The sequence below is a fragment of the Chelon labrosus genome, assembly GCF_963514085.1.
Source record: "Chelon labrosus genome assembly, chromosome: 14".
NCBI lineage: Eukaryota > Metazoa > Chordata > Actinopteri > Mugiliformes > Mugilidae > Chelon > Chelon labrosus.
Window position 1 is genome coordinate 22,723,612 of NC_140347.1, and position 25,402 is coordinate 22,749,013.

At 41.9% G+C, this 25,402-nt stretch overlaps 4 protein-coding genes across 6 annotated transcripts; 2 read left to right on the top strand and 2 right to left on the bottom strand.

The window, feature by feature from the left end:
• Positions 1–1,698: 1,698 nt before the first annotated feature.
• Positions 1,699–3,646, bottom strand: prkrip1 (PRKR interacting protein 1). Of its 2 annotated transcripts, none has more exons than XM_084560322.1 (2): positions 2,776–3,646; positions 1,699–2,573 (listed from the first exon to the last, which is right to left on the bottom strand). In XM_084560322.1, exon 1 carries the CDS (start codon positions 3,498–3,500, stop codon positions 2,934–2,936), a length of 567 nt encoding a protein of 188 aa, XP_084416448.1. In that variant the 5' UTR covers positions 3,501–3,646; the 3' UTR covers positions 1,699–2,573; positions 2,776–2,933. The 2 variants fall into 2 exon arrangements, with proteins under 2 accessions (XP_084416448.1, XP_084416447.1); XM_084560321.1 differs by having other exon boundaries at positions 2,694–3,646.
• Positions 3,647–3,833: 187 nt separating this feature from the next.
• On the top strand, positions 3,834–6,774 carry glrx5 (glutaredoxin 5 homolog). The gene is made up of 2 exons (XM_084560607.1): positions 3,834–4,226; positions 5,110–6,774. Exons 1-2 carry the CDS (start codon positions 3,929–3,931, stop codon positions 5,280–5,282), a joined length of 471 nt encoding a protein of 156 aa, XP_084416733.1. The 5' UTR covers positions 3,834–3,928; the 3' UTR covers positions 5,283–6,774.
• Positions 6,775–8,465: 1,691 nt separating this feature from the next.
• ints9 (integrator complex subunit 9) lies at positions 8,466–17,539 on the bottom strand. The gene is made up of 17 exons (XM_084560488.1): positions 17,427–17,539; positions 16,884–17,011; positions 16,731–16,791; positions 15,068–15,130; positions 14,712–14,851; positions 14,396–14,482; positions 14,096–14,216; positions 13,116–13,250; positions 12,791–12,902; positions 12,475–12,655; positions 11,967–12,027; positions 11,538–11,709; positions 11,332–11,456; positions 9,836–10,003; positions 9,472–9,570; positions 9,252–9,389; positions 8,466–8,818 (listed from the first exon to the last, which is right to left on the bottom strand). Exons 1-17 carry the CDS (start codon positions 17,433–17,435, stop codon positions 8,642–8,644), a joined length of 1,977 nt encoding a protein of 658 aa, XP_084416614.1. The 5' UTR covers positions 17,436–17,539; the 3' UTR covers positions 8,466–8,641.
• Positions 17,540–18,004: 465 nt separating this feature from the next.
• On the top strand, positions 18,005–25,094 carry pla2g7 (phospholipase A2, group VII (platelet-activating factor acetylhydrolase, plasma)). Of its 2 annotated transcripts, none has more exons than XM_084560489.1 (11): positions 18,005–18,334; positions 18,717–18,844; positions 19,451–19,601; positions 19,946–20,039; positions 20,138–20,206; positions 21,194–21,365; positions 21,677–21,790; positions 23,472–23,563; positions 23,812–23,982; positions 24,071–24,219; positions 24,337–25,094. In XM_084560489.1, the coding sequence occupies exons 1-11, from the start codon at positions 18,271–18,273 to the stop codon at positions 24,435–24,437; spliced, it is 1,305 nt and encodes a 434-aa protein (XP_084416615.1). In that variant the 5' UTR covers positions 18,005–18,270; the 3' UTR covers positions 24,438–25,094. The 2 variants fall into 2 exon arrangements, with proteins under 2 accessions (XP_084416615.1, XP_084416616.1); XM_084560490.1 differs by having other exon boundaries at positions 18,017–18,174.
• The last annotated feature ends 308 nt before the right edge of the window (positions 25,095–25,402 follow it).

Consider the following 25,402-nt stretch of genomic DNA (forward strand, 5'->3'; position numbering starts at 1 on the left):
GTTGCGTTGTTATGTCCGCAACTCTGACTAAAACAGTGTAAAACCCAGTAGACAAATTAGGAATAGCAGTTACTGTTATTGAAAAAATTGCAGTTAATGTGTTCAGTGTAATTTTCGCACCTTGCAAATTCATTCCGCAGGCCAGACTGGACCCTCGAACTGTCTGTTTGACACTCCTGGCCTAGACAGTTAAAATGCTGTTTGCATGGTTATGCATAAATAAGAATGTCCAAGAGTATGTAATATAAACTGATGATGATGATTCTCCTGCACAAAAAGTACTTCATCTTTCAAGGATTCAAGGATTCAAGGATTCTTTATTGTCATTACGACACATGTTGGTACATGGGAAGGAACGAAATTGGTTACTCTGGTCCCGATTCAAGCCATAAGTAAAGTAACAAAAAAACAAAAGTATAAATATAGAATATAGAATAAAATTAGCTTTCCAAGTATTATACAAAATAGCAGGTATGTATAAATATAACTTGAAACTTGAAACTTCTGAGTTTTATGACATAGAAAAATGATATAGGAATACAACTTAAATAGTTATAGCTGATGCATAACTATTTGTAAGGTGTTTTAATAAAGCAGTATTCTTATAATTAACAATACAAACACAAAAAGGAAAAAAAGTGTCGGATACCATTTTTAATCACATCTACAGGAACCTGAAAGCTTGCTCTGTATTTTGCTTAAGATCTGGCAGAATTTCAGTGGGGAAGATGTGTTCACAGTCAGTTAGGGCTATTTTCTCAGCTCAGTTCTAACTTCTCCTTTCTCACGCTGTCAGAATCACTTCATTCTGAATTTCAACGTCACTGCTCTTGTCCACTGATTCGTGTTTGCCCGTGTTCTCTGAGCCAGTCAATTCCGAGTCACTGTTCTTTAGCTGTACAGCAATTCTGTCACACTGCCTTTCAGACTGTCAATGGTACTGCCTTCTTTCTCCTACCCATCTCCACCTCATACTGGTTGAAACACCCACCTAGACCAGACCACGCACCCCTACCTCATAGCAATGACACTCCTTGATGGCAGCAGACATCCCCAGCAGGATGCAGCCTGACACATGAACACACACAAAAACACTTTAGGAATAATTAAAAAAACATGAAGAACAGCACAAGGTGTTGACCTGGCCTCCGAATTCACTAGATCCCAAACTGATCAAGTATCTGTGGGATGATCCACAGAGGCCCCTCCCCTCAACCCATAGGACCCAAAGGCCCCCACTAACAACATTCTGTTACCAGACACCACAGGACACCCTCAGAAGACCCATGTCCATTCTCTGATCCGTCACAATTACACAATATTAGGAAGGTGGTCTTAATGTTGTGGCTGATCGGTTTATATATTTTGTTGTTTTAATTTTAAATGATATCTTTTTTTATTTGACATATTAGTTAAAATGCTGCTTACAGCTTGTTTGTTGATGACCCTGACGACGGCCGCGAGCTGAAACACGTCAGCCTGACAGCCTGTTATAACTTGTAAGGACTTTTGAGTTGTTCAATGTACTACCAGTATTGCCGGAGTCTTAGCCTTTAAGATGTTGCAATTTGACTTCAGATGTGTATTTTTTTTAATTGGTTCAATATTCTTATTAGTAACGTGGACTTTTACTACGATCATAGTGAAGTGTCAGCAACTCCAATTCTAACCTAAGGATGAGAACTCACAACATATGAATTACTTCCAACTGGTATTTATTACACTTTGTGAACAAGACACAGTAAACACAAAACGGATGTAAAATGTATATTCTAAATTCGTTTATTGCACCGTTTTAAATGGCAATTCTGATTTTTAAAATGCCTCTTCAGGATAAAAAAAAAAAAAAAAAAAAACACAAAAGAAATTTGTCATTTGTACTACATTTCACTACAGTCAAGTTGGACTTATTTCCACATTTCAAAAATGCATGAATAACAATTTGGTAAGAGTCAAATGGAGTCAACAATTCTTTACCTTTTTAAGCTTTAAGGCTGAAGTAAAAGAGCATACTTCCCCCACTGAATCTACACGGCAGAGAAGAAATCTTTGAACGAATGAGTATGAAGTATCAGATGCAAAGTTTTGGTTGAAGTTCTGAATAAATATAAATCTCACAGGAGATGGTTTGCGGCGGTACCATCCTCCAAGACTTCTGTATTTTTGTCAGAACAGGACAAACTGAAATTTCTACAAACCGACATGAGCAATGACAACACTGAAGTGCACGTCTATGGATTGTGTTTTACTGGCTGAATTGGAGCAGCAGCGACCGGGTGAAATCCAAAACGAGCGACATTTATTAATGTGACAGCCAACAGTGTCCGACAGGAAGAGCTTCCCCTGTTTCAAACAATATCTGGCTGCCTGGCTTTTACTCTACCTGCCTCAAGAAGAGCAACCGCTACAGGATGAGGCGGTCACCACCGTGGGGAAGCAGGGATGTGTTCAAAGAACATCGCACGTGAACCTGCTGAGCCTCCAGAAGGCACGCCTTTTCATTCTTTGAGTTGCTTTCTGCAGCCTTGCTGTACCCACAAGCAACGGGCTCCGCCAGGGGCAGCGTCACAAGGCTGCAAAGAACGAGAGCGTTAAAACACACAACACCTGGATGAAGTTATGTACATTCTCACTTTTATTAAAGACTTTTACAATATTAAAAATATAGAAGATTTCGAAAAAAAAAAACTGACACCTGCTCTACTAACAGGACACATATTTCCATTTATGATTTTGGGAAGGATCATGAACAATCACACTGGAACCTTTGTCTACCTGAAGTCATGCATTTGTTGGGTTTTCCTGCCTAATAAACTAGGCAGTTCAAGATTCTTCTCTGTAATAAATGATAAATGTTTTCATCTTTACAGCAGGTCAGTACTTCCTTTGCTTCTTGGAGTTGTTACTGATGCTCGTGTCCTTCACAAAGAGTCTCATTTCCTCCCCATGATGAAGCTGGGAGCCTCGGCATCATCTTCAGCCTCTCTTTCTTCTTCCTGCTCGTCTTCGCTGCTGTCCGAGCTCTTCTCCTCGGTGTCCTCCTCCTTGTTTTTATCCTCTAGTTTAGCTTTCTTCGCCATCAGCTTTTTCAGCTTCAGCTTTTCCCGCTTCTTCCTGCGTTTCGCTGTTCTCTCCGCGGCTGCCTGTTTGTTCTGCTCCACTTTGTCGAGATACTCCACTTCTTTATCTTGCTTCAGAGCCATCTTGTCCAGAAAGTCTTGCCTCTGGTACTCTCTGCGGCGGAGGTGCCGGTAAACGTGGAACTCCCCGCTGCCTGCGCCAGCGCTGGACCCCATCACATCTCGGACGAACTCCGGCGGAGCCCGCGGGTTCCAGTCTTTGGGCCGGTCTGGGATAGGAGCTACTTTATCCGGATTTCGCATCAGCCTCTCCAACTTCAGACGCTGTTCCTCCGCCGGAGTCTTGGCGATTACAAGAGGCCGAGCCTCTTTTCCTCCAGGTTTCCCTGGTTTGTTGTTCTTTTGCGTTGGCGCCGCCATCTTTGAAACCGTCACCCTCGTCTTCCTTTTTGCTCAAGTCGCCCCGGAAGCTCTTAACGACTTCCGTAACCTGGAAATATATTTTTAAAAAAAATTTACACTTTTAATTTTAGGGTTTTTCAAATAAATGCCAAATGATTTCGTGTATTATCGTGATGGTAGTGGTGATTTTTTATTTTTTTTAAATGAAAATATTCACTTCTGAACGCGTTTCTTGTGTAACTTAAATAATTGACGTGTGGCTTTACCAATGACAAATCAGATCGGGTTTTGTTTGGTGACAGCTGACCAATCGACGCTCCAAGTCCCGCCTCTTCTCGCGAGCGTGTTTGTGACGGACTGGTTGTACTCCGGCGAGTGCAGAACTAAGTTTGTCGGTTTTGACGACGTATCTTGTCCTCATACAACTACACAACTTTCCGAAGACGATGAATAGTTTAATGAGATATACTGCTCGGTGTCTGCGGACGGGGGCGGCGGTCTGTCTTCCAAGACAAGCCGACGGGCGCGTGTCGTTGGCCTCGGCCCGGTTCCTGTGCGCGGCGACGGATCTCCAGAAGGACCTTGGTGAGATGGTGAAGAAGGACAAGGTGGTGGTGTTTATGAAAGGGACTCCTGCTCAGCCCATGTGCGGCTTCAGCAACGCCGTGGTTCAGATCCTCCGGATGCATGGGGTGGACGACTATGCTGCCTACAACGTGTTAGACGATCAGGACCTCAGACAAGGTCAGTAAACTGGAATAACCTGCAACAAGTTGCCTCGGTGTTTATGTCGCTATGAGTCACTGTCTACCGTTTGTCCTAATGGTTGGCTCATTCAAAACTACGGGACTTTTCGGTGACTTGCCAAGGGCTCCTTCTAGCTAGTTTTGGAGCTGTTTTTATCAGTGTCAAGCAGCAGGAGTGAAGGGTGTGGTGCTTTAAGTTGAACGTTACAACATCAGTATTAATACATGGGGCTGAGAGGCTAATGCAACCAAACTCATTATTTTGTCACGACAGAATGAATTAAATAAGAGCAGCAGATATGTTGAGGCACAAGGAAATGTTTTGTGGGTTATGTCAACATTGCCTTTGTTTATCGCTGTTGTGGAGTTTAAATTCAGCTATAAATGCCTCAATATACTGTATACATATTAATCTGTATTTACAAAAAAAAAAAAATGTTGAAGGAGACACTTCCTTAAAGCCAGAAACGGCTGTTTCCTACAATGCATTGGGATTGGGCTGCTTAGATTTGGAAGCACATGTTTAGAATGAATATTACCAATAAATCTCACAAGTTATTTATACTTTGTCCCAATAGTTGTTGTTTTCGACAAGTGTAGCACGAAACCAAACATATAATCACATAGTTTATGTGCTTTATCATTCTTTACATATTTTATCCATGACTTCACTTTCATTACGGTGACCAGAGTAGACCATGACTGCACCACTGACCAAAAAGAGCACACATCTGTTTGTATTCAGAGATCCCAATTATTCAGGTCTTCTAAAAATATCACAAAAAACATTATTAATGAGGTATGTAACCTTTGGTAATAATAATAATAACAGGTAATATGAGAGGTAATAATGTGACTCCAATTTCATCGGCCTTCCACAGGAGTCAAGGTCTTCTCCAACTGGCCCACAATCCCTCAGGTCTACTTCAACGGCGAGTTCGTGGGAGGCTGCGACATCCTGCTCCAGATGCACCAGAACGGAGACCTGGTGGAGGAGCTGAAGAAGCTGGGCATCAGCTCTGCGCTGCAGGACGCCGAGAAAGAATCCAAGTAAAGGACGAGTACAAACTTGAGGCAGAGGACACGTTTTTTTCCAGGTTGAACCCCACCCCACACGCTGAAGATCGCTGATAAATCTACCCTCTAGGCAGCCAGTATGCAAGACCTACTCGCCCGGCTGGACGACAAGGCACAGCAGGAGTGCAGATGTCTGAATATAAGTTTGCACGGGTTAAGAGTCTGACAATTGAGGGTTTTAATGGAGGGAGGGATAGAAATAGTGGCTAGTGTCTTCGCAGGGATAGAAACAATTCTTCTCTCATTTCTCATTAAAGCTCCATAAAGCATTTTTTTGCAACCTGTGGTGGACAGTCTGTATGGACAGCACCGATATTTTCTCATGTATCATTCGGTGTTGAGAAGGTAGGATCTGATTGGTTTATTAACTGAAAGCGAGTGACTGCTGTTGACAAAATGGTGCTATGAGAGCGAATTTAAATATTAAAGTTATGGGGCAGAAAACCAAAACGAGCTGAAAGATGCTAAAAAAGCGTCATAGAGCTGAGAAATTGATTAGATCCATTGTTAGAAAATGATTGATCATAGCAGCTTTAATATTGCCTAGCACCATGAAAAAAAACTTTTATCATTTACCCTCTAAATTCCACATTTCGATACTTTTCATATCTCCAATCACCAAATTCATCGTTTTATTTAAAAAGTATTGTCATGGGACATGAAGGCCCCGCCACAGGTTTGGTTTCTGTCTGTGCTTTAATTAGCTTACACTAGAAGCTTCCATCACCCTGCCCTCTAAAAGCTCTCCTACCTCCAATCAGTTTCAGACCAAATGAGCCTCAGACTGCACCAGGACTGTGTTAAGATCATTATAACACTGCCACGGTCAAACCAGGAAATGATGTAATCACACTTGAAACCTTCCAAATGTGCTGCCTGTAGTGTTCTTCTCAGTATACAAGAAGGAAGAACAAAGAGGGGATAACACTAAAGCTGCATAATAATAATAATAATAATAATGATAATAATAATAAATAATGAATTTGCTTTTTGAATGGAAGCAACTCTAGACACAGACGACGGCTCACTGACCTCAGTACATGCACTATCAGTGTGGCTCTGATCAAACCCTCATTGTCCGCTATTCGTTCTTCCTGCCGGGAACCACACCCTAAACTGTGTCCCCTCTGTTTTTTAAGTCGACACCCACTGAAACGCAACGGATGACTGATTCACAGCACATGTGGTCAAGCAGAAGCAGCAGAGTTTGTTACATATGTCCAACCTGTGGTATTTGTTCATTTGTCACTGAAGGATTACAGTGCTTTCTGTTTTTGAGTTTCCTCCCGAGTCCAAGAACCTCTGATGTTTATCAGTCCTAGATGTTCCTCGTGCTGCACACAGCTGTATTATCAAAGTAATGATATGTAGTACACTGTAATATATATTGTACATTGAAAGCATATTATTGAATGTATATGAGACGCACGTAAACCCTGCACCAATTAAATATTTTGTGACACAAGTAACAATTATCCTGTTTGCTGTGCCGTTTTTAAATTTGTTCTGTTGGCACATGGGTGTTAGTCCACTCCATCAGCTGTTGGGGATAAAACCTTTATCCACTGCTAAGAACCTTATCTGTTTTTTTTTGTTGTTGTCCACCTATTGGGATTATACACAAGTGGAGACAATGTTCACACACGTGTAGCTCTCATACACTGATCAGCCATAATATTATGACCATCTTCCTAATTTTCTTTTGCTGCCAATACAAGGGATTTGTCTTGGTGTTTGGTGCAATAAACCTGGTAAGATAAAAGAACAATATAAAATAGACAAAGGATATGTAAAAAGTTCTCTCCGGGTACTCCAGCTTCCTCCCACCATCCAAAGACATGTTCATTAGGTTCATTCTAGATTGGCCGTAGGCGTGAGTGTGTGTGTGAATGGTTGTCTGTCTCTCTGTGTTAGCTCTGCAATAAACTGGAGACCTGTCCAGGGTGTACCCCGCCTCTCGCCCAATGACGGCTGGGATAGACTCCAGCTCCCCCGTGACCCTCCAGAGGACAAGCGGTTACAGAAAACGAATGAATGAATTAATATTTGTTCTTTTGTATGTCTGTGTTCTTGGCAGCACTACAGTGGCCGCTGTTTGTAGTGGCCCCCCGCGACCCTTCACAGGACAAGCGGTTACAGAAGATGAATGAATGAATGAATGATATGTAAAAAGCCTGGATTTAAATAATTGTTTTACATAGAGAAAGAACTGTACACCTTGTGCACATATTAGCATTAGCAAACAAAGTGCGTTTAACGTAAAGCACAGACAGCTCTTACTTATTGAGGCATTGACTCCACTAGACCTCTGAAGGTGTGCTGTGGTACCCGGCACCAACATGTTAACAGCAGATCCTTGAAGCCAGTTTTGACCCCTGTCGAACTGGCTCAGATCATTTCACTTGCACATTTATCCTGTTTTTAACATTATAAATGTTCACTTGCTGCTTAATATATCCCACCCACCGACGGGTGCAAGGATAACCACATAATGAGCGTTATTCACTTCAGTTATCATGATCATAATGTTATGGCAGTTATAGTGAGTTTAATTATTGTGCATGACCAAGGTATGAAATCACGGTTTTACGCTACTGCACCGATGTATAACTCTGGCTTAACGTTTACAGACTGCTTCGCCAAAACTCATGATCACAGTCAGCTGGTCTGGCAGGCGTTTTCCACAGCAGACATTACGACTCCTCACTCGTCGTTATCAGTGACATAAACAATGACTGTGACTGCCACAGTGACTCGGCAAAAACAATATGAAGGCCCTTAAACCAAAGCAGCTAAATGGATTGGATTCCTTTGAGTTACTACAGCTGTGCTTTTCCTCTTGTGATATGTATTCACGTGTGCTGTGTTAAAAACCTGTTTTAGCAGGAGATGATATAAAAATAGTACAACCAGAACATTTCATTCAGTTGCAGGAAGGGAACATTTTTCAAATGCCATTGTATGCACTGAATATAAATGTGAGTTATAGGAGGAGTCCACCCCTTTTGCATTTTTCTGTTGAATTTCTTTTCTCACTTCCTCATTTCGAGAACTCAGATGTAGGAGTGCTGTCTCCATTATGATTTTCATTTCAAGACTTCAGCTTCCTTAGTGATGAGGTAGTGGTGAGGAAAGACTCACTGAATCCATTTTTGGGAATTTCTTTAATACAAAATAATATTTTATAAAACATAACTGATCTTTACACTAAAACTAACAGCGTTCAGTGGGACAGCTCAGTTCACAGCACTTTGTCCTTTCTGCTGTAGTTTCTGCTGCTGTCTGCAATCCATTACCTGTAAAACCAACACCCATGAGGCACGGGGAGGATGGAGGTCAGAGTTTCTGCAGGAAGCGGAGCACCAGGTCTCTCAGTGTGGTGCGCAGGGGCTCGTTGTTGTCACAGACGATGTGCGTCCCGTCCTCCTCCAGCTGGATCAGTGTGTCCTCAGCCTGCAGGTGCAGAATGTGTCCGTCCGCCGTCTCCTCCACTTTAACCTCTGTGATCCCGTGCTGCAATGTGAAGAGAAAAACACTAAGCTCTCATCCCAACAGGGTTATGTCATTAGGAAAGTTTAATGCTCAGATTCAAAGCTCCTTTGAGAATACTAAAGCCAATAACGAATACAGACATGTATTTAAATGTATGCTATATCAGGTCGGACTCGTGGATGCATCACATCATTCTATAACCAGAAACCAATCTTTAGATGCACAGTTTTTGAGCGCTGAAGCCACCTTTGGCTGCAGGAGTGGTTGGAGAAGCTCATTCACTTCACTGATTTGTGTGAAATTATCTTCAAGTAAGGTGCGGTTTCAGTGTTCAGCTGTAAAGTTTGTCTTGGACTATGCTTTATTCGTCAAGGTAAATGCGCCTCAGTTAGAGCGGTAGCACCTCAGTGGCTTAAAGCGTTGGCTTAGCTTCTTTACTCTTCAGATTTCCCACCTTTTGCAGTGTGGCCAGGAAAGCTTCCAGGGGCACAGCTCCGCTCAGCAGGGGTTTGGGGGCCAACATCACCGGAGGCTCCTCCATCACACGCTTCCTCTTCTTGCTGGGGGGCACGGGTGGAGGTTTGGGCACCGACTGGCCACACATGGAGAAAAAAAGGAAAAAAATCAGCCGACAGCAGAGGGGTTGCACTGCTTCAAACATATAGTGGACTCACCAGTAATGTGTGTTTGTTGTCCTTGGAGTGAAGCACTGCCGACACGGTTGCCACAGAGACGCCAGGTTTAACCTCAGAGGGCACCAGGGAGTTAGCCAGCTAGGAACAGAAAGAAGAAAACTCTCAAAAGTAATAACTGGCCACCTGCTTTCCTGACAGCAGTTTGAATATTTCCACATCACATTTAAACATGTGTCACCGTTTCCTGAAAACACTTAAGGGAATTTAAAATATGCCCGCACCATCTGTTTCCAAAGGATTCTGATCTGTTATTCAACGCTGTCAACCGACTTCATTAAGCTTTTTTAAGTCAACAAAGAATCTATTACACATAGTGATGAAAACTGGATGTAGCAAAGCTTACCTCAGGCAGTATGTAGACACGCTCGTAGCGGCGTCTGAAGGGCAGGTTGAGAACAGAACAGCGTCGGTAGGGCATTGGAGGAGGCTGCAGCTCCAGCATCAAGTCAGAGCGGTGGGACTGGGTCAGAGGAGGCTGGGTGTACTGCTCTGGACACACCACATGGAGGGGCTGCAGGAGGGAATGACGGGGGATGAGTAACTATAGCTTTTATACACATCTGTTGAACATCGGCAGACTCGGGCTGATTTAAAGATGGCTGCCTATGGAAAATAAAGGGACTACAGTCCAAAAAGGCAATAAAACAAGGATCGATGAACGGAGATTTTACAACCTATCACTGAGTAAAGTAATACAATGGTGACTAAGCCTATGGCACACTGACGAAAGTATTGCAATATCTGTATATTTTCATTACCCAAAAGACATTAAATCAGATCACGGTTGTACACAGAATGAGGGAATAAGGACAATTATTTCTTGACATTTTAATTAAAACCACAATAGTTGCGTTGCTGCCCCCAGACATCTGTAGCTTGTAGTGTTAAACTGCATTTCTTGTGACCACTACTGACAAATCAACTCACTTTAAAATTATAATGGGTTTTCTTCGATTAAATTAAAATGAAAACTGCAAGCAACTTTATAATGAGATGTGACCTTGTCGACCATAAAATATCTAACTCACTTAATTCTAATTTTCTGTAGTTCATCAATCATCCAGTCTGACTGTGTAATCAAGAACTGCGAGAGCAAAATGTTAATGCTGGCTTAATGCTAGCTTGTTAACACAAATTAATCACACTTTTTAAAAATCTGTTTTAAATGTCACTTGAAGGGATATTTTTCAAGCTTTTATTACTTTCATCAACGTGTCAGCTGCTCAGCTCCGTTCACATAAACAGTAAATGCAGATAACTTTGGTCTTGTCAAGAGAACCACCTTCACTGTTATAGGGTGTATTACTGCCCTCTGCAGGAGAAACTCGTTTACTGCAACCGCACTTCAGACTTTGCTTGCTTTCCAGTGTAATTACTACACAGTGCTTCCTCGTTTCCCAAACTACGGTCTTTTCTCAGGTCATGTCAACAGAACATGCACGCACTTAAAATTAATAAGGAAAAAATAGACTTAGTTTTTAAAGTACGATTAATGACAATCTAACGAAATGACTGTAGTCACAGCAACTATTTACAATCTCAAGGCACACAAGTCCCTTTACGTGCATAGAGGCCTAACTGAGTTGTTTTGACATGATTACATTATAGAAGAACAATAGGCTGGTTCAATCAGTTAAACGATTCTATTCCCTCTGCAGCTCATCAGGACTGCATGATCCTTCCTCATGCTCTGTTCTGAATGCTGAGCTAACACTGTTCTGTTATTCTCTCCATGACACGGCTGTTAGCTTCTAAAATTGTTTCTCCTCATACCATTATTGTGTAGAGAAACCCATGAGGCAGGCTTTTCTGAATGAGTCTTACACAATAGCAACGTACCTGAACTTCCTTGAGCAGCTTTGATACTTGATGGAAGTTGAGCCGTGTGTCAATAGGACAGTAAACACACTTCATGGCTAACGGCTGGTAGGGAGCCAGAGCATCCAGGTAAGAGAAGTCTGGCTCTGGTGATGAGAAAGAAAAGTCAGAGAATTATGAAAAAATAGCCCTTTACGGTACAGCACTGTTTAGCCAGTTGTAGTTACCGGTGAAGATGATGGTGTTGAGGCTGGATTTGCCCCACAGCTCCATGAAGTGGACCACGTCCCCGAAGCGCAGAGAGGGGTGACCGGTGAAAACCACGCAGGGCTGACGGAACTCGCTGCTGAAGTCTCCGTGGATGCTGGGGTAGTGCTTAAGCTTGTTGGTTTGGATCAGCTGAAACATGAACATCAGTTCAGTAAATTATAGCTGTCCCAGGCTACTGAACTTTAATATATCTAGTAAAATACAAAAAAACATGAACAGAGAAGGCAATGCATTGTTCTAACGTTATATAATATGACAAGGCCTCTCCAAGCTATTTATCTTGGCTTACATCGTCATGTCAGTGCACATTTTCCAGAAGAAAAGCAGGATTTCCAACCATTCACATACTGAAAAATGCAGCATTGTCCTTCAGCAGCAGGACTTACCTCTGCATGTGGGAACGGAGGCTCCGGAAGATACACCTTGGTTTGCTTATTATGACAGAGCCTGAAATCACAGTTAAAAAGAAGATCTCATAACTCCGATCACAATATCCCAAATGATCCAGTAGAGCAGCCAACAGTAATTCAAAACAATCTCATCAGAATGACAAAAATCTAAATCTGCAATTCCTTTAGTTTTGACTGAACAATAATGTAAAGTATGTGAAAAATGTAGGCCTGCACAGTCTATTACAGGCACTGACAGTTTTGTGGATATTAGGGAATGTAAATGATGTGAAGTAAATTTGAATTCATTCTTTATTCTCTGTTTAGATGCATGCTGAAACCAAAACTCGGGTACTTGTTGATCTCATGGTTCGTTGGAGAACAAAATATCAAGTTCAGTTTAACTGATGGCTGATTTAGTCTCAGTTACAGTGAGACTCAGTTACTCAGTTTCCAACAGTTTGTCCACAATGACAGACTGTTAGAATGATAAACAGCTGCTCACCACTCAGCAAAGATCTGCGAGAACTCCAGCGAGCTGTTGGCTACAGGTGAGATGAAGTAGAAGGGTGTGGTTCCCAGGTTGGCGCTCTCGATGAACTGGTACAGACACTCCAGCAGGTCGTATATCACTCCTGAAGAGTAGCACGGCACCAGCACATTGCCTCCTGCCCGGATGGTCATGGCTGCGGGTGCAGACACATGACAGCACAGTCAAAAAAAAAAAACATTTCAAGGGTGTATGAATGATTTAGTCACTCTGTGCTTATTCTTTATCCACACATTCGACACGTGAATCAGTCCAGTACATTTCAACCTACCCAGGTTACTGCAGAATTCTCCCAGCATGCCATCTGGGTTGGCAGTGGGCATCTGAGTGAGGCCTGTTAGAATCAGAACATCACTGTTCTTCAGAGAACTCTGGTCCATCGGCTGGGAGAAAAGAAGAAGAGATATTCTGAATTATCATGAGCTCAGGAAAAGTCATCCCTTCCAACTTTCACTGACAAATACACCCTTAAAGACCACCTTTCAAACAGCCTTATACAACCTTATCTTATTTCCAAACTTCTACTTGTTTAAGTTTATAATAAGCTTCTGGATCATCACAGACTTCCTCAGGCCCTGCTGGACCTGCTGACCAACCTGTGGATGTGTGGTGAGGAGGGAAGAACCAGACACGTAGGACACTTTCTCGTGATGAGACTGGATGATCCAGTTGGAGCTGCCCAGCGAGTAACCAGAGCTTAACGGGGAGATCTGTACGGCTCCAAATAGCTCCTGGAAACAAAAGACAGGTCATTGCTATGAGAAAAACAAAAACACGGGAAAAAAGGATAGATGTATGCTGATATGTAGGCACACCAAGGCCCTGTTCAGACCTGCTCATATGAGTATTCTTGTTGCAACAGACCATATGCAATTTCTCAGCAATGAACGGTGTCTTTATCTACCTTTATTACGGTGAATTTACATCGCGTATAAAAGCTTATTCCAAGGTTTGTGTCATGTCCCCAAGTCGCCATGTTATGACGCACACACAACAGTGCTGTTTGTGGTAAGATCCATTAGAAACAACAGCTGTTACAATACTCTATTGCAGCCCAAAGGATGTCGGTGTTTATTTGCATACAGACCGAGACTGATCTATTTTTAGATAGTTACATGTGATTAGATCACAGAGAATGCATTCAAGGAACCAGGTCAGAACAGGCCCTAATTAATCCTGTGCTGGCATCATGAGGAAAGATGAGTAAAGCAGAAACATTCTTTCTACTATGCCAACAGAATTAAACACGATTAAAGTTTCTCTGGGTATTAGTTAAGAAGATTTTGTTAACCAGATTAATCAACTCTCTATAAGTATATGCTAGTGTGTATTGTAACAACAGAAACTGTGGATAGAACAAGCAACAGGACATAAATCCGACACTGGAGAAAACACAACAACATCAGATTTTTTTAATCCACTTCATGCACCAAAAGCTATTTTATGCATATGCAGTAAAGTGACAAATAACTCCTGATTAGATATCAGAGAAGAGAACATTCTGACTGCATACGAACTGAAGCCTGGTATCAGCAACGGTATCAGGATCAGTGTGTGTCTGTGTAGAAGTTCTTACCACTTTCTGTGAATAACCCACAAGCTGCACTTTGCTAAGGGCGGAGTTGACCTCCTGCATGCTGTAGCTTCGCTTCCATGTCCAAACTTCCACTGCATCCTTCAGTGGCCCAGGGAGCATCCTTAGATATATATAAGGATGCATACATCAGTTATTTATTTACTTGTTTTGTACTGTATGCAGGTTAAGAAAAATAAAATTAAGTATGAGATCATGTTTAATACCTCTGATCTAAAAGATTAAAGTAAAGCATACAATATAAGACTTTTGGATTTAATATTTTCTCATTAGTTGACCTACCGTTGTATTTCCTTGGTCTTCCAGCAGGTGGCGGACTGAGGTTTGGGAACTCTCTCCATGAAGTTCACCAGCTCCTCCATCAGCAGCCTGAGGGGGAAAAAAAACAGCAAAATGCACATAAATACAACATTTATTTTCATCAAGCTATATTAATATTCAAGCCTTCCATATAGCCATTTTACACCTCTGTCCATCTTTTACAACACTACTTTTAAAATGGTAAAGGTAATGGTAAAACAGTTCAAATTGCCTTCGAAAGAATATATATATAAAAAAACAAAAACATGATTAAAGTTTTCATCTTGTGTCTCCTTACCTCCCGATCTGCAGGGTGGGCTCTGTGGCATACACTGTCCCAGTGAAGCCTGTGTGTTCGGTGATGTAGGGCAGGGCCATCATGCAGTGGTAGTTGGAGATGAGGATGACATCAATGGTAGACAGGTCCAACAGTTCTTTCTGTGGTTCACATAATTGGGAGAGACAAATCGTGCATTATTAGCATACATGTACTTAGAATCATTTACATGAAGTGCAAACTGCGGAAGTGAAAGATCAGCACTCAGGCTTTGTTGATCATAAATAAAGAGAACAATTGATGAAAAACATACAGCTAAACAAAAGAAATGCACCTTGGCTAAATATACGGTAGATTGCGTGTGGCGGGTTAACTACCTCAGGGAGACAGAATTCTGGCTGTGAGTCCACAAACACCCTTCCTGCACACTCCTTCAGCTCCTGGAAAGATGGAAAGAAAGTGTGTGGTCATTAGATTAGATTAGATTCAACTTTATTGTCATTACACATGTACATGTACAGAGCAACGAAATGCAGTTTAGCATCTAACCAGAAGTGCAATAGGCAGTAAGTGCACGTGGCATAAATATTATGGTAAATAAGTATGGTACAGCATATGGACAATATTTACAGATTAGAACCTATGTACAGATGAGACCATATATACAGGTTAATGATCAAGATATACATAACGATTGAGTGAGGTACTATGAACATATTATACAGATGGATTTGTTCGTTAATTGTGAGTAGACTATAAGCAGGAACTAGCATAACATAATTTACAATAGAGGAGATGGCAGATGATAAATTAGGCGATACAAAAACAGATGACGTGAGCAACTTACAGTGCAAAAATAAATAATAGCAGTGGCTATCTAAGTTACTAGACTAGTGCAATATTCGTTACATAGTACTGTGCAAACAGATTGTATAAAGTGAACATGTGCAGAGTAGTCCAGTAGTGCAGTGGTGATGGTGTAAAAGTCTTTGGTCAGTGATTGAATGATGAGTTAAGGGGTGTGAATTGGTGTGTAGGGGTCAGCAGGGGTCAGCGGGGGTTCGAGTTCAGTAAGATCACAGCTCTGGGGAAAAAGCTATTCCTCAGTCTGCTGGTCCTTGTCCGGAGGCTTCTGAAACGCCTGCCTGAGGGCAGGAGGGAAAATAGTCCATGTGCCGGGTGGGAGGAGTCCTTCAGAATGCCGCGGGCACGACGCAGACAGCGCCTCTTCTGGACGTCCTCAATGGCAGGGAGTGGAGTTCCTGTGATGCGCTGGGCAGTTTTCACTACGCGCTGCAGGTGTTTGCGCTCCGCAGCAGAGCAGCTTCCATACCAGACTGTGACACAGTTGGTTAGGATGCTCTCAATCACGCAGTGGTAGAAGTTCACCAGGATGGCTGAAGACAGATGGTTCTTCTTCAGTGTCCTCAGGAAGAAGAGGCGCTGGTGAGCTTTCTTGACCAGGCTGGAGGTGTTGGTGGTCCAGGACAGGTCCTCCGAGATGTGGGTCCCCAGGAACTTGAAGCTGGAGACACGTTCGACGTCCATTCCGTTCATGTGAATGGGGTCATGCGTGCTTCTTCTCTCCTTCCTGAAGTCCACAATGAGCTCCTTGGTCTTGCTGGTGTTAAGGAGCAGGTTATTGTCGGCGCACCATGTGGCCAGGTGCTGTACCTCTTCTCTGTAGGCTGTCTCGTCGTTGTTGGTGATGAGACCAATCACGGTGGTGTCGTCTGAGAACTTGATGATGGAGTTGGATCCATGCACAGGTCTGCAGTCGTGGGTGAAGAGGGAGTACAGAAAGGGGCTCAGCACACAGCCTTGTGGCACACCGGTGTTGAGTGTGACAGTGGTGGAGGAGATGTGGCCTGACCTCACGTGTTGTGGACCTCATGTGTGGGTTTACATGTGTAGGACTATGTCACAGGCTAATCCCAATATAGTTTCACAGTCATAGAACTCAAAAAGAAACAGCTATGTGTAGTCTCACAAAAACAAAACAAACAAAACAAAATAAAAAACACAGGCCGCTTCTTATACCTTTTCCAGGTTAATTGTTCCATCTTTAGACACCCAGCCAGGCAGTTTGGAGAGTCTTGGGCTAAGAAGGAGCAAAAACAGAAATAAATCATCATGATGCAGAACAATGACAAGTCTACCACCCATAAATAAATGAATATATCAGTGACTCACCTGTGGACTAGAGGGAGGGGCAGGAAGTTCAGGACAGAGGTGGTGTCAAGTCCACAGTCCAGCATGATGGTAGTGGACTTAAACTTGAGGACATTGCAGGGCAATGTAGGATGACCTGACAAACAGTACTTCAAGGAGGAAATACGAAATCAGACACACGGAAGATAAACTGTGCCAACAATACAGTACGGATAGAGAATGAAGTAAGAAAAACACGACATGAAAATAACAAAGAAGGGATGGATGCTGTCATTGGCTATTCTAAGTTGTGCACACATGGAGGTGTGGACTAGGTATCGGAAGACACAACCAGATCGCCCAGAGAACTAGTTAGTCTTAGGTAAATAGTTCACACAGTCTAGTTTTGTTTACTGCTGCCTCGCTAGCCCCAGTGAATGAGACAGAAGCTAACAAACCCCTGTATTAGCTTCCAAGCTAACATAGTTAACTATTGCCTTAGTAAGCCTTTTAGAAACTTAACCGCCATTATAGTCATTAATATATGCATTAACTATGCTGTTTACTGTCGCATGTATTACTCACCAATTTCATTTTTAACACAAGGTACGACTGATAAGTTAATTTATGGTTGTCAGGTTTGCTAACAGAGCATCGCTCTACACTGTTTTTCTAGTGCTCGCTCGCTTTGCCCTCTGCTGCCCCCTACAGAGGTGGAGTGTAACTTCACTTACATCAAACATAATATGAAAAAGGCAAGGAATTAACAGGCATGCGTTTTCATATGACTGCCCTAAACAAAAGCACCGACTCTGAAAAATAATATTAAAAACTATCAATTAAAGCATTGGCAATTATTGTCAACAAATGCACGTGTCCGTGGACTACAGGGCTGCTAATTAGGCTCGTCGGCTTAAACCAGAGCCACATATACATCAGATCATCAAGGTGAACTACGAACTGGGCAAACGTAAAGATGCCCGTGCTGTATTTAAGTTTGAAAATAGTAGCTTGGCGGCTTAAATTTAATTTATACGAGAGACTATTTTTTGAGTTATGTTCAAGTTGGAGACGTTTTCGGTAGAAGGAGGCGTTGTGACTGTTACGGGACGAGTGCCGTAGCTAAACACTGTCTATCCACTACTCTGATATAGCCTCCCCCTATGCTAGCAGGGGTTAGCATAGCAAATACCAACAATAGTAGCGATTGGTCCAACCACTCCCAAGTGACTCATACAGGGTATACTTATCTCGAGAAAGGCGACTTAATACGTGGTAATGTTTCGAAATTGATGTAGTAACATCGGCAGCCAGCATAACTTCTACATCTCCGGTAGGCCGTGTGTTTTTGATACTGTTTTTGTCTGCAGCAGCTAGAAAGAAGATTCCTAGCGTTAGGGTTAGCTCACTTTCAGAACGACTGAGGTCGATGTTTTCTCATGGAGGATTTGTACAGATAGTAGTGAAGAGAATTTACGAGTGGACAAGGACAGGTAGGACTTCAAATGCTTTACTTTATTTTATTTTTAATTTACGGTCTGACTAGCTAGGTGAAACAGCTAGGTCCCATATGGTTGTACATTTGATGCAGTTAATTTAAGCTACAGTCATATCCTCTCATAAAAATGAAACAGTAGAAAGTTTTCACAAATAAACCAAATAAAGAAAAGTACAATATCTCTAATAACGTACAGGAATATTGAACTGACAAAACTTTACACTGAGAAGTAAACGTGTTCTAATTGGAGCTGTGTTGAATAATCTGACATTTAACACAGTAAAGGTGTGTCGAAATAGTGCTGATCAGTATCTGACATGACAGAGGACGTCCCACTTCCTGCCAGATTTGACCGAGATTTGTGTCTATATTTACAGACAAGAGGAGGTACACTCTTGGTTTCTTCGCCATGGGGAACACCTGCAGTAATCACCTTGGGATCCCTCCTGCCAAGGGCCCCAACCCTGTGGGCTGCACTGATTTCATGATGGACCACACTGCACAGGTAAAAAAAAACAACAACAACAACATGATACTGAAAATAGTTGCTTTTTATTCAAATTTAAAAAACAATTGCAGTGGAAATTCAACCGGTTGTGCCAAACAAGAAATGAAGTGGGATCATTTGGAAAACACAATGTGTAATAGTAATGGTACATAAATTTCACTTTTGTCAGATATAATTTACACGTAAGGCATCACATCTGGGTATATCCTTTTAATGACTGATTAGTAGGTCACAGCTACTCATTAATACAGCCACCAGTGCTGCGTTTGAATGAGTATTTTCAAAAAAGCTGAAGAGAAAGGCAACTAGACTTGTACAGTTTCTTGAGGACGTTTCACCGCTTATCCAAGTTCAGTTCTGAGAGACTGGTGGTGGAGAGATGGCATTTAAAAAGTGACTACTGTGTGTGTTGCTCATCAGAAGCACATATGACTTGTGTTCATAGACTGTATGCTAGTCTCACATACTCAGCTTAAGTGGTGACAGCATCTGTGCACAAAAATGCAATCACTTTTAGTGAACAGGATGTTTGGGATATGATGCTACTCATGTGACAAGAGAAAATGTCTGTTTGCCGAACTCCCGCTTCTGTCTCTCCAACAGGGCACCTTCTTTCGGCTTTACTATCCTTGCCAAGAGACTGAAAGAGCGGAGAAACCTGACTGGGTCCCATGCAGGGAGTATTTCAACGGCCTTGCAGACTTCATGAAAATCAACAGGAGTATCAGTGAAAGGATTTTCAACTACCTCTTTGGTGAATAACGTCAATCATTATTTCCTGGTACATATGACACTTTGTACCTGCAGCAGCTTAAATATGTTTTGCTGTGAAACTGTCTCGCACACATTTTTGCATGCCGTGAAAAATCAAATCAATCAAATTAGATAGTTGTTTAAATCATTTTTGTGATAAGTGTGTCATTGTTGCACACACCATAATGTGCTTTTGACAACAGCTAAAGTAAGTTTGTTTCTGTTCTTGACGTTGATCTAGCAGTCTCCTGAAAGGAGAAAAAGTAGAAAGAAGAAGAAAAGTCTCTAGTAAAGTGGCTAAATATGTACAAAAACAAGCTAATGTGTGTCATTTGTTTATTTCAGGGTCCTTTAAGATCCCAGCCTTTTTGGATGCTCCATTTAAATCAAATGGAAAATGTCCTGTAATTATCTTCTCTCATGGCCTGGGAGCGTTTAGGTACACACAGTACACTGTTTTTCACACTGCTGCAGTTTTAACTCACTCTAAATGGTATGCTAACATGTGACCTGTGTAATCTGTGTAATGTTTCCTAGGACTTTGTATTCAGCTATATGTGCAGAACTGGCCTCTCAGGGCTTCATTGTGGTGTCCGTGGAACACAGGTAATTTTGTTGTCATTAGCAGAGGAGTTATTCCTTTAGAAATCAAAGGGATCCTCTTAGAGTACACAAATCAAACAGATCTGAAGGATCTCTGCATGTTTGAACTATACTCCATTCATATGCTCTCCATTTGGAGGAAATTCTGTCTGAACGTTAGCCAAGCAAACAATAACAGAGGGCAGTCTCTTCTGCAAGCGGCTGTCTGTTTATCTGTGGAGTAGGAGGGGAAAGACTGTGCACACAATGGTACGAACCAGGTCATCACATTTCTTTTCAGTATAGAGACAAGGGGACCATATGGAGATGGAACATAATGGCCAGGGTTGGTTTGTGGCACACGTCGACTGGAGTGGTATTTGACTGAATATTGGCAGCCTGTTGAAGGCTAAAGCCACAGAGAAAGCATGTGGCAGTCATGTCATAGCTGGGGCATGAGACCGGCAGGTGATTATCAGTGGTCAGTTGGTCTAGCTGCACAGCCAGAAGTGCTTTTGTCGCAGTGACAAAACAGGTTTTCTGACCAATAAACCAAACCAGAACTGAGGATTCTATTTCTTCTATTTTTGACGTCTTTTTTTTTTATAAGCTTCAGCAAAAAAAAAAAAAAGCTGAATTGGCAACTGAGTTTCTTCTGAAGTGTGTTAGAAAACTAGACTAGAGACAATAACTGATGCGCACCATTTGTTTATTTAAATCGTATATTAACAGTGTGTTATGAGATGATAAAAATGATAAAGACTCAGTATTTCCTGTTAAGATAATTAAAGGAAGTTGTGCCCAACTGCAATTTTACAGCTGTTACTTTTGCGATATTGGGCAAGTTTGAGTGTAATTTGCTGGTAACATAGTTTTGGGTGGGTGATCACTATTTGGGTTATTTTGGGGTAATACTTTCTAATTAACATTTTTTAGAAAAACTGTTCTATTTTTAATTCTTTCCATAGTCTGCTTTTGACTTTAACTGTATTGTTTTTTCTCCCCCCACAGAGACCAGTCAGCCTCAGCTACGTATTATTTTCGTGAGAAGTCAGAATCAGAAATGTCCAATGAGAATTTGCCCAAAACATCAGCCTCCGCCCAAGACAACCTGGTAATAGAGTGGATGTACTACAGAGCTCTGCAGCACGGAGAGAGCGAATTCCCCCTCAGGAACAAACAGGTTGGTTTCCCTCACTAAACGAGCGCCTGTATGAAACGTGGTGGGAACGAGATTGTTCCGTCTTCCACTGTGGTTTGAGAAATGACTGTTGCTCGATTTCACATCTCAGCTCACGGCAACGGGAAGGCAGCATGCCACTAGTGTTAAAACCAAACCACATCCTTGTTTTTTCTGTCTCTGTGTTCTCCATTTACCTTGGCAGCACCACATTGTATTGTGGTTGTATTTCAAAGAATTAACCAGAGCAGTGACATTAGATCTGCACTTATTCGATCCTCCAAACTGTGTTGAATCTTGTTTCTCTTACTCAGGTGAAGCAGAGAGCAGATGAATGTATTCGGGCTCTGGACAGACTCACTGAGATCAACTCAGGAATAGCTGTGCAGAATGTTTTGCAGACACAGTTCGACTGGACGACGCTGGAGGTAAACCGTTTGTCGGTGTTTTAGGTCTACAGAGTTGATGAGTCAGCAGGACAGCAGCGTGCTGTACTCAGTCGCAGACAAAACTAAGAGAATGCGGAAGTTATTGTAAGAATACAGAAACTAGACACTGCAAGTCAGTGGCAAATTGAACTGTGGTCATAACTGTAGCAAGTAATGCATTTGTGTTCACTTCATGAAACTTAACAGTGGTCAAAAGAGCCCAACACGCTGCAAATAGACAAAGCACAAGCAAATTAAGAAAACGTGCTCACCATTTTGGCAACATGCAAATACTCAACACCGCTGAATACAGAAACACAATGTGAGTAGCACAAATGACAGAAGATTATTTCCAGGGGAGAGTGATACATGCTTCAACATTGTTAATGCCATCAATGTGCAAATGAATTGTTTTGTCGTCAGCTCATTAGAACTGAAAAGCAAATAAAAAGCAAAAGCCTTATAAGGAATCATTCAATCAGACAAAAGACAAAAGAATCCAAAAACTTATTTCTAATGCCACTGAAACATAGCAGACTTCAACATCTCCGAAAGTCATAAAGCTGGGAAAAAGAACCGCGTCCCACGAGTTTCATTACTCGCCATTGCATTGTGTGTGTGTGGAATAGTTGTGGTGCATTGAGCAGCGTAGATCAAAGCCTAAGAGGCAAACTGTACAGATTAAGAAGCAAACTTGGACTGAATGAAGTATTATTCTATATAGGTGATATATATTCTGAGTACAAACTAAGATCTATACCTAGTATTTTGACTAAGAAGGTATTACAGTCATTTACACTACGTGGCCAAAAAAAAAGTCACCACCAAAAAAAAAAAAGGTCACTAATATTTCTTTGGACCACCTTTAACTTTGATTACAACACACATTCACTGTGGCATTGTTTCAATAAGCTTCTACAATGTCACCAGATTTATTTCCATCCAGTGTTGCATTCATTTTTCACCACAATCTTGTATCGATGATGGGAGAGTCTGACCACTGCACAAAGCCTTCTCCAGCACATCCCAAAGATTCTCAGTGGGGTTAAGGTCTGGACTCTGTGGTGGACGATCCATGTGTGAACATGATGTCTCATGCTCCCTGAACCACTCTTTCACAATTTGAGCCCCATGAATCTTGGAATATGCCCGTGCCATCAGGGAAGAAAAAAACCCATTGATGGAATAACCTCATTCTTTAGGGACATAATGACCTGAGCAACTGCAGCAACCCCAGATCATAGCACTGCCCCCACAGGCTTGTACAGTAGGCACTAGGCATGATGGGTGCATCACTTCATCTGCCTCTCTTCTCTGCTTGATGCATGCCAATAATTTGACACTTCTCAAACAGACCAACACATTTTCCATGACCACAGGATGTGTCTTTCAACATGGTTGTTTAAGAAATGAGAAGCTACTCATTGCATCAGTTGGGGTTAAATAACTTGTTGCCAGCTGAAAGATAATCACCCATGCAGTAATTATCCAATAGGAGGCTCCTACCTGTTTAGTTAAATCCAGGTGGTGACAAACAGGCAGTGTATATTGTAGTTTAAATTCCCACTTCACCTTACACCTGTGATCTGATGGCAAAACCTGGACCTGACCGCAGCTGAGAGTAGTGTTTTTATAGTACCTGTCACTCATTCTCCACCCCCTCTTGTCTCCTGGCTAACAGAACTCCATGGATCTGTGTAGGATAGCAGTGGTGGGGCATTCCTTCGGTGGAGCAACAGCGATTGAAGCTCTGTGCAAAGAGGTTAAATTCAAGTAGGTGTTTTGGCAGCAACTCCAGTCTCTTCCATTACCATGTTTTGTAAAATGAGAGCACATACTCTACATGTAATTTGCACCCGGGAAAAGATTCTGAGTACTTGTGCTGACTACAGATCTAAACAATCAGAATCAGAATCAGAATCCTTTATTAATCCTTCAAGGAAATTGTTTAATGCATTAATAGCAAGCTATAACCTGAATTTACACAACATAATGGAGTCTGTGTCCAAACCCACGATCAGGTGTGCAGTAGCACTGGACGCCTGGATGTTTCCTTTGGATGAAGAGATCTTTCCTCGGGTGAAGCAGCCAATTTTCTTCATCAACTCGGAGAAGTTCCAGTGGGCGGGGAACATCAGCCGCATGAGGAAGCTGGACTCCGCTGTCATACAGAGGAAAATGATCACTATCAAGTACAGTGGATAGAACCGTTGAGTCGCATTAGGAGATTTAATTAAAAAAAAAAAAAGTTTTGTTCTGACTTGGTTGTCTTTTCTTCAGAGGTACAGTCCACCAGAGCTTCCCCGACTTCACCTTCCTGACGGGCAACTGGATCGGGAAGCTGATGAAGCTAAAGGGAGACATCGACCCAGAGATCGCCATAGACCTCTCCAACAAAGCAACACTAGCCTTTCTACAACGGCACCTTGGTAAGAAAAATGAGCAGTCCCACGATCCCCCGCCTTCCCTTACTGGAGTCATGTGTTGAAGCAGAAGTGCTCGTTTTATTTGATAAATTATGTCAAAAATCCTGTTGGATGTTGCAGGTCTTGATATGAACTTCAATCAGTGGGACCCTCTGATTGACGGTGAAGATGACAACCTCATTAAAGGAACTAATGTAACAGTGCTTCAGTCTGCCATCTGAACTGCCACCGTGCCTCGTGCACCTCGGAAAACCACTGGAATCACGGTCAGCCGAAACGATCTGCCACGCGAGTCGGTACAAAGGTCTCCAGATATCAAGCCAGGCCTCCTTGGCATTTTTGAAATTACACGCCAGGAGGCCTGCCAAAATGGAAAGCTAATCTCAGGAAACACAGACGGAGCACTCAGTGTAGCGGTGTTTGTTTCTTGAGGCCTGAATGTTGTGGAAAAGCAGCCCTGTATTTATGAAACCTTTACTATTTACAGCAATTTCCAAGAGAAATCCTTAATCTTTATAAAGCCACCTGAGAATATGTTATTTTAGACATTTTTAAATACTACACGTCTCTTTGGATATATGATTTTCCAGCAGAGACGGGCTACTCTGTGATTGCTGTGTGATTATGTGATGAGGCCTGTAATCAGAATTGCATCTAAGGAGCCAGCCAGGGAAAGATATGTGATCTTAAATGTGAACCAAGCATCCATCGTGATTGAACAGAAGTTATTATGAACACTAAAAGGCTGCATTATGTGCCTTAACTCACGGTACAGTTCATCCTGGGTCAGTGACATATTACACTTTTATACACATACTGTCTGAGATATTTGCATTTGTACACAACGGGAATCCAATAAATCTGGTTTGTATAGAAATATGTTTCACACCTAAATTTATTTATTTGTTTTTTTAAAGGCTCCATTGTTCTGCCTTTAAAATGAAAGCTTAATACTGAACAAAATCTAGCAATGAAGGAAATGCTGAGATGGTTCCTGTTAAAAAGTTTGCAAACCCATGCATCTATCAGTAACAGTAAGGTTTTTGTGCTTAAACCTAATATTTAAGTAAATAATAATGTCCATTTTCTTTTTCTTTTAAGAAAAACCTATTTGTCTGGGGTCACTTAGTTCTAGCAATGTTAATGGTTCAGTCGGGTTATTCAAGTTCACCCGCAATACATCTCA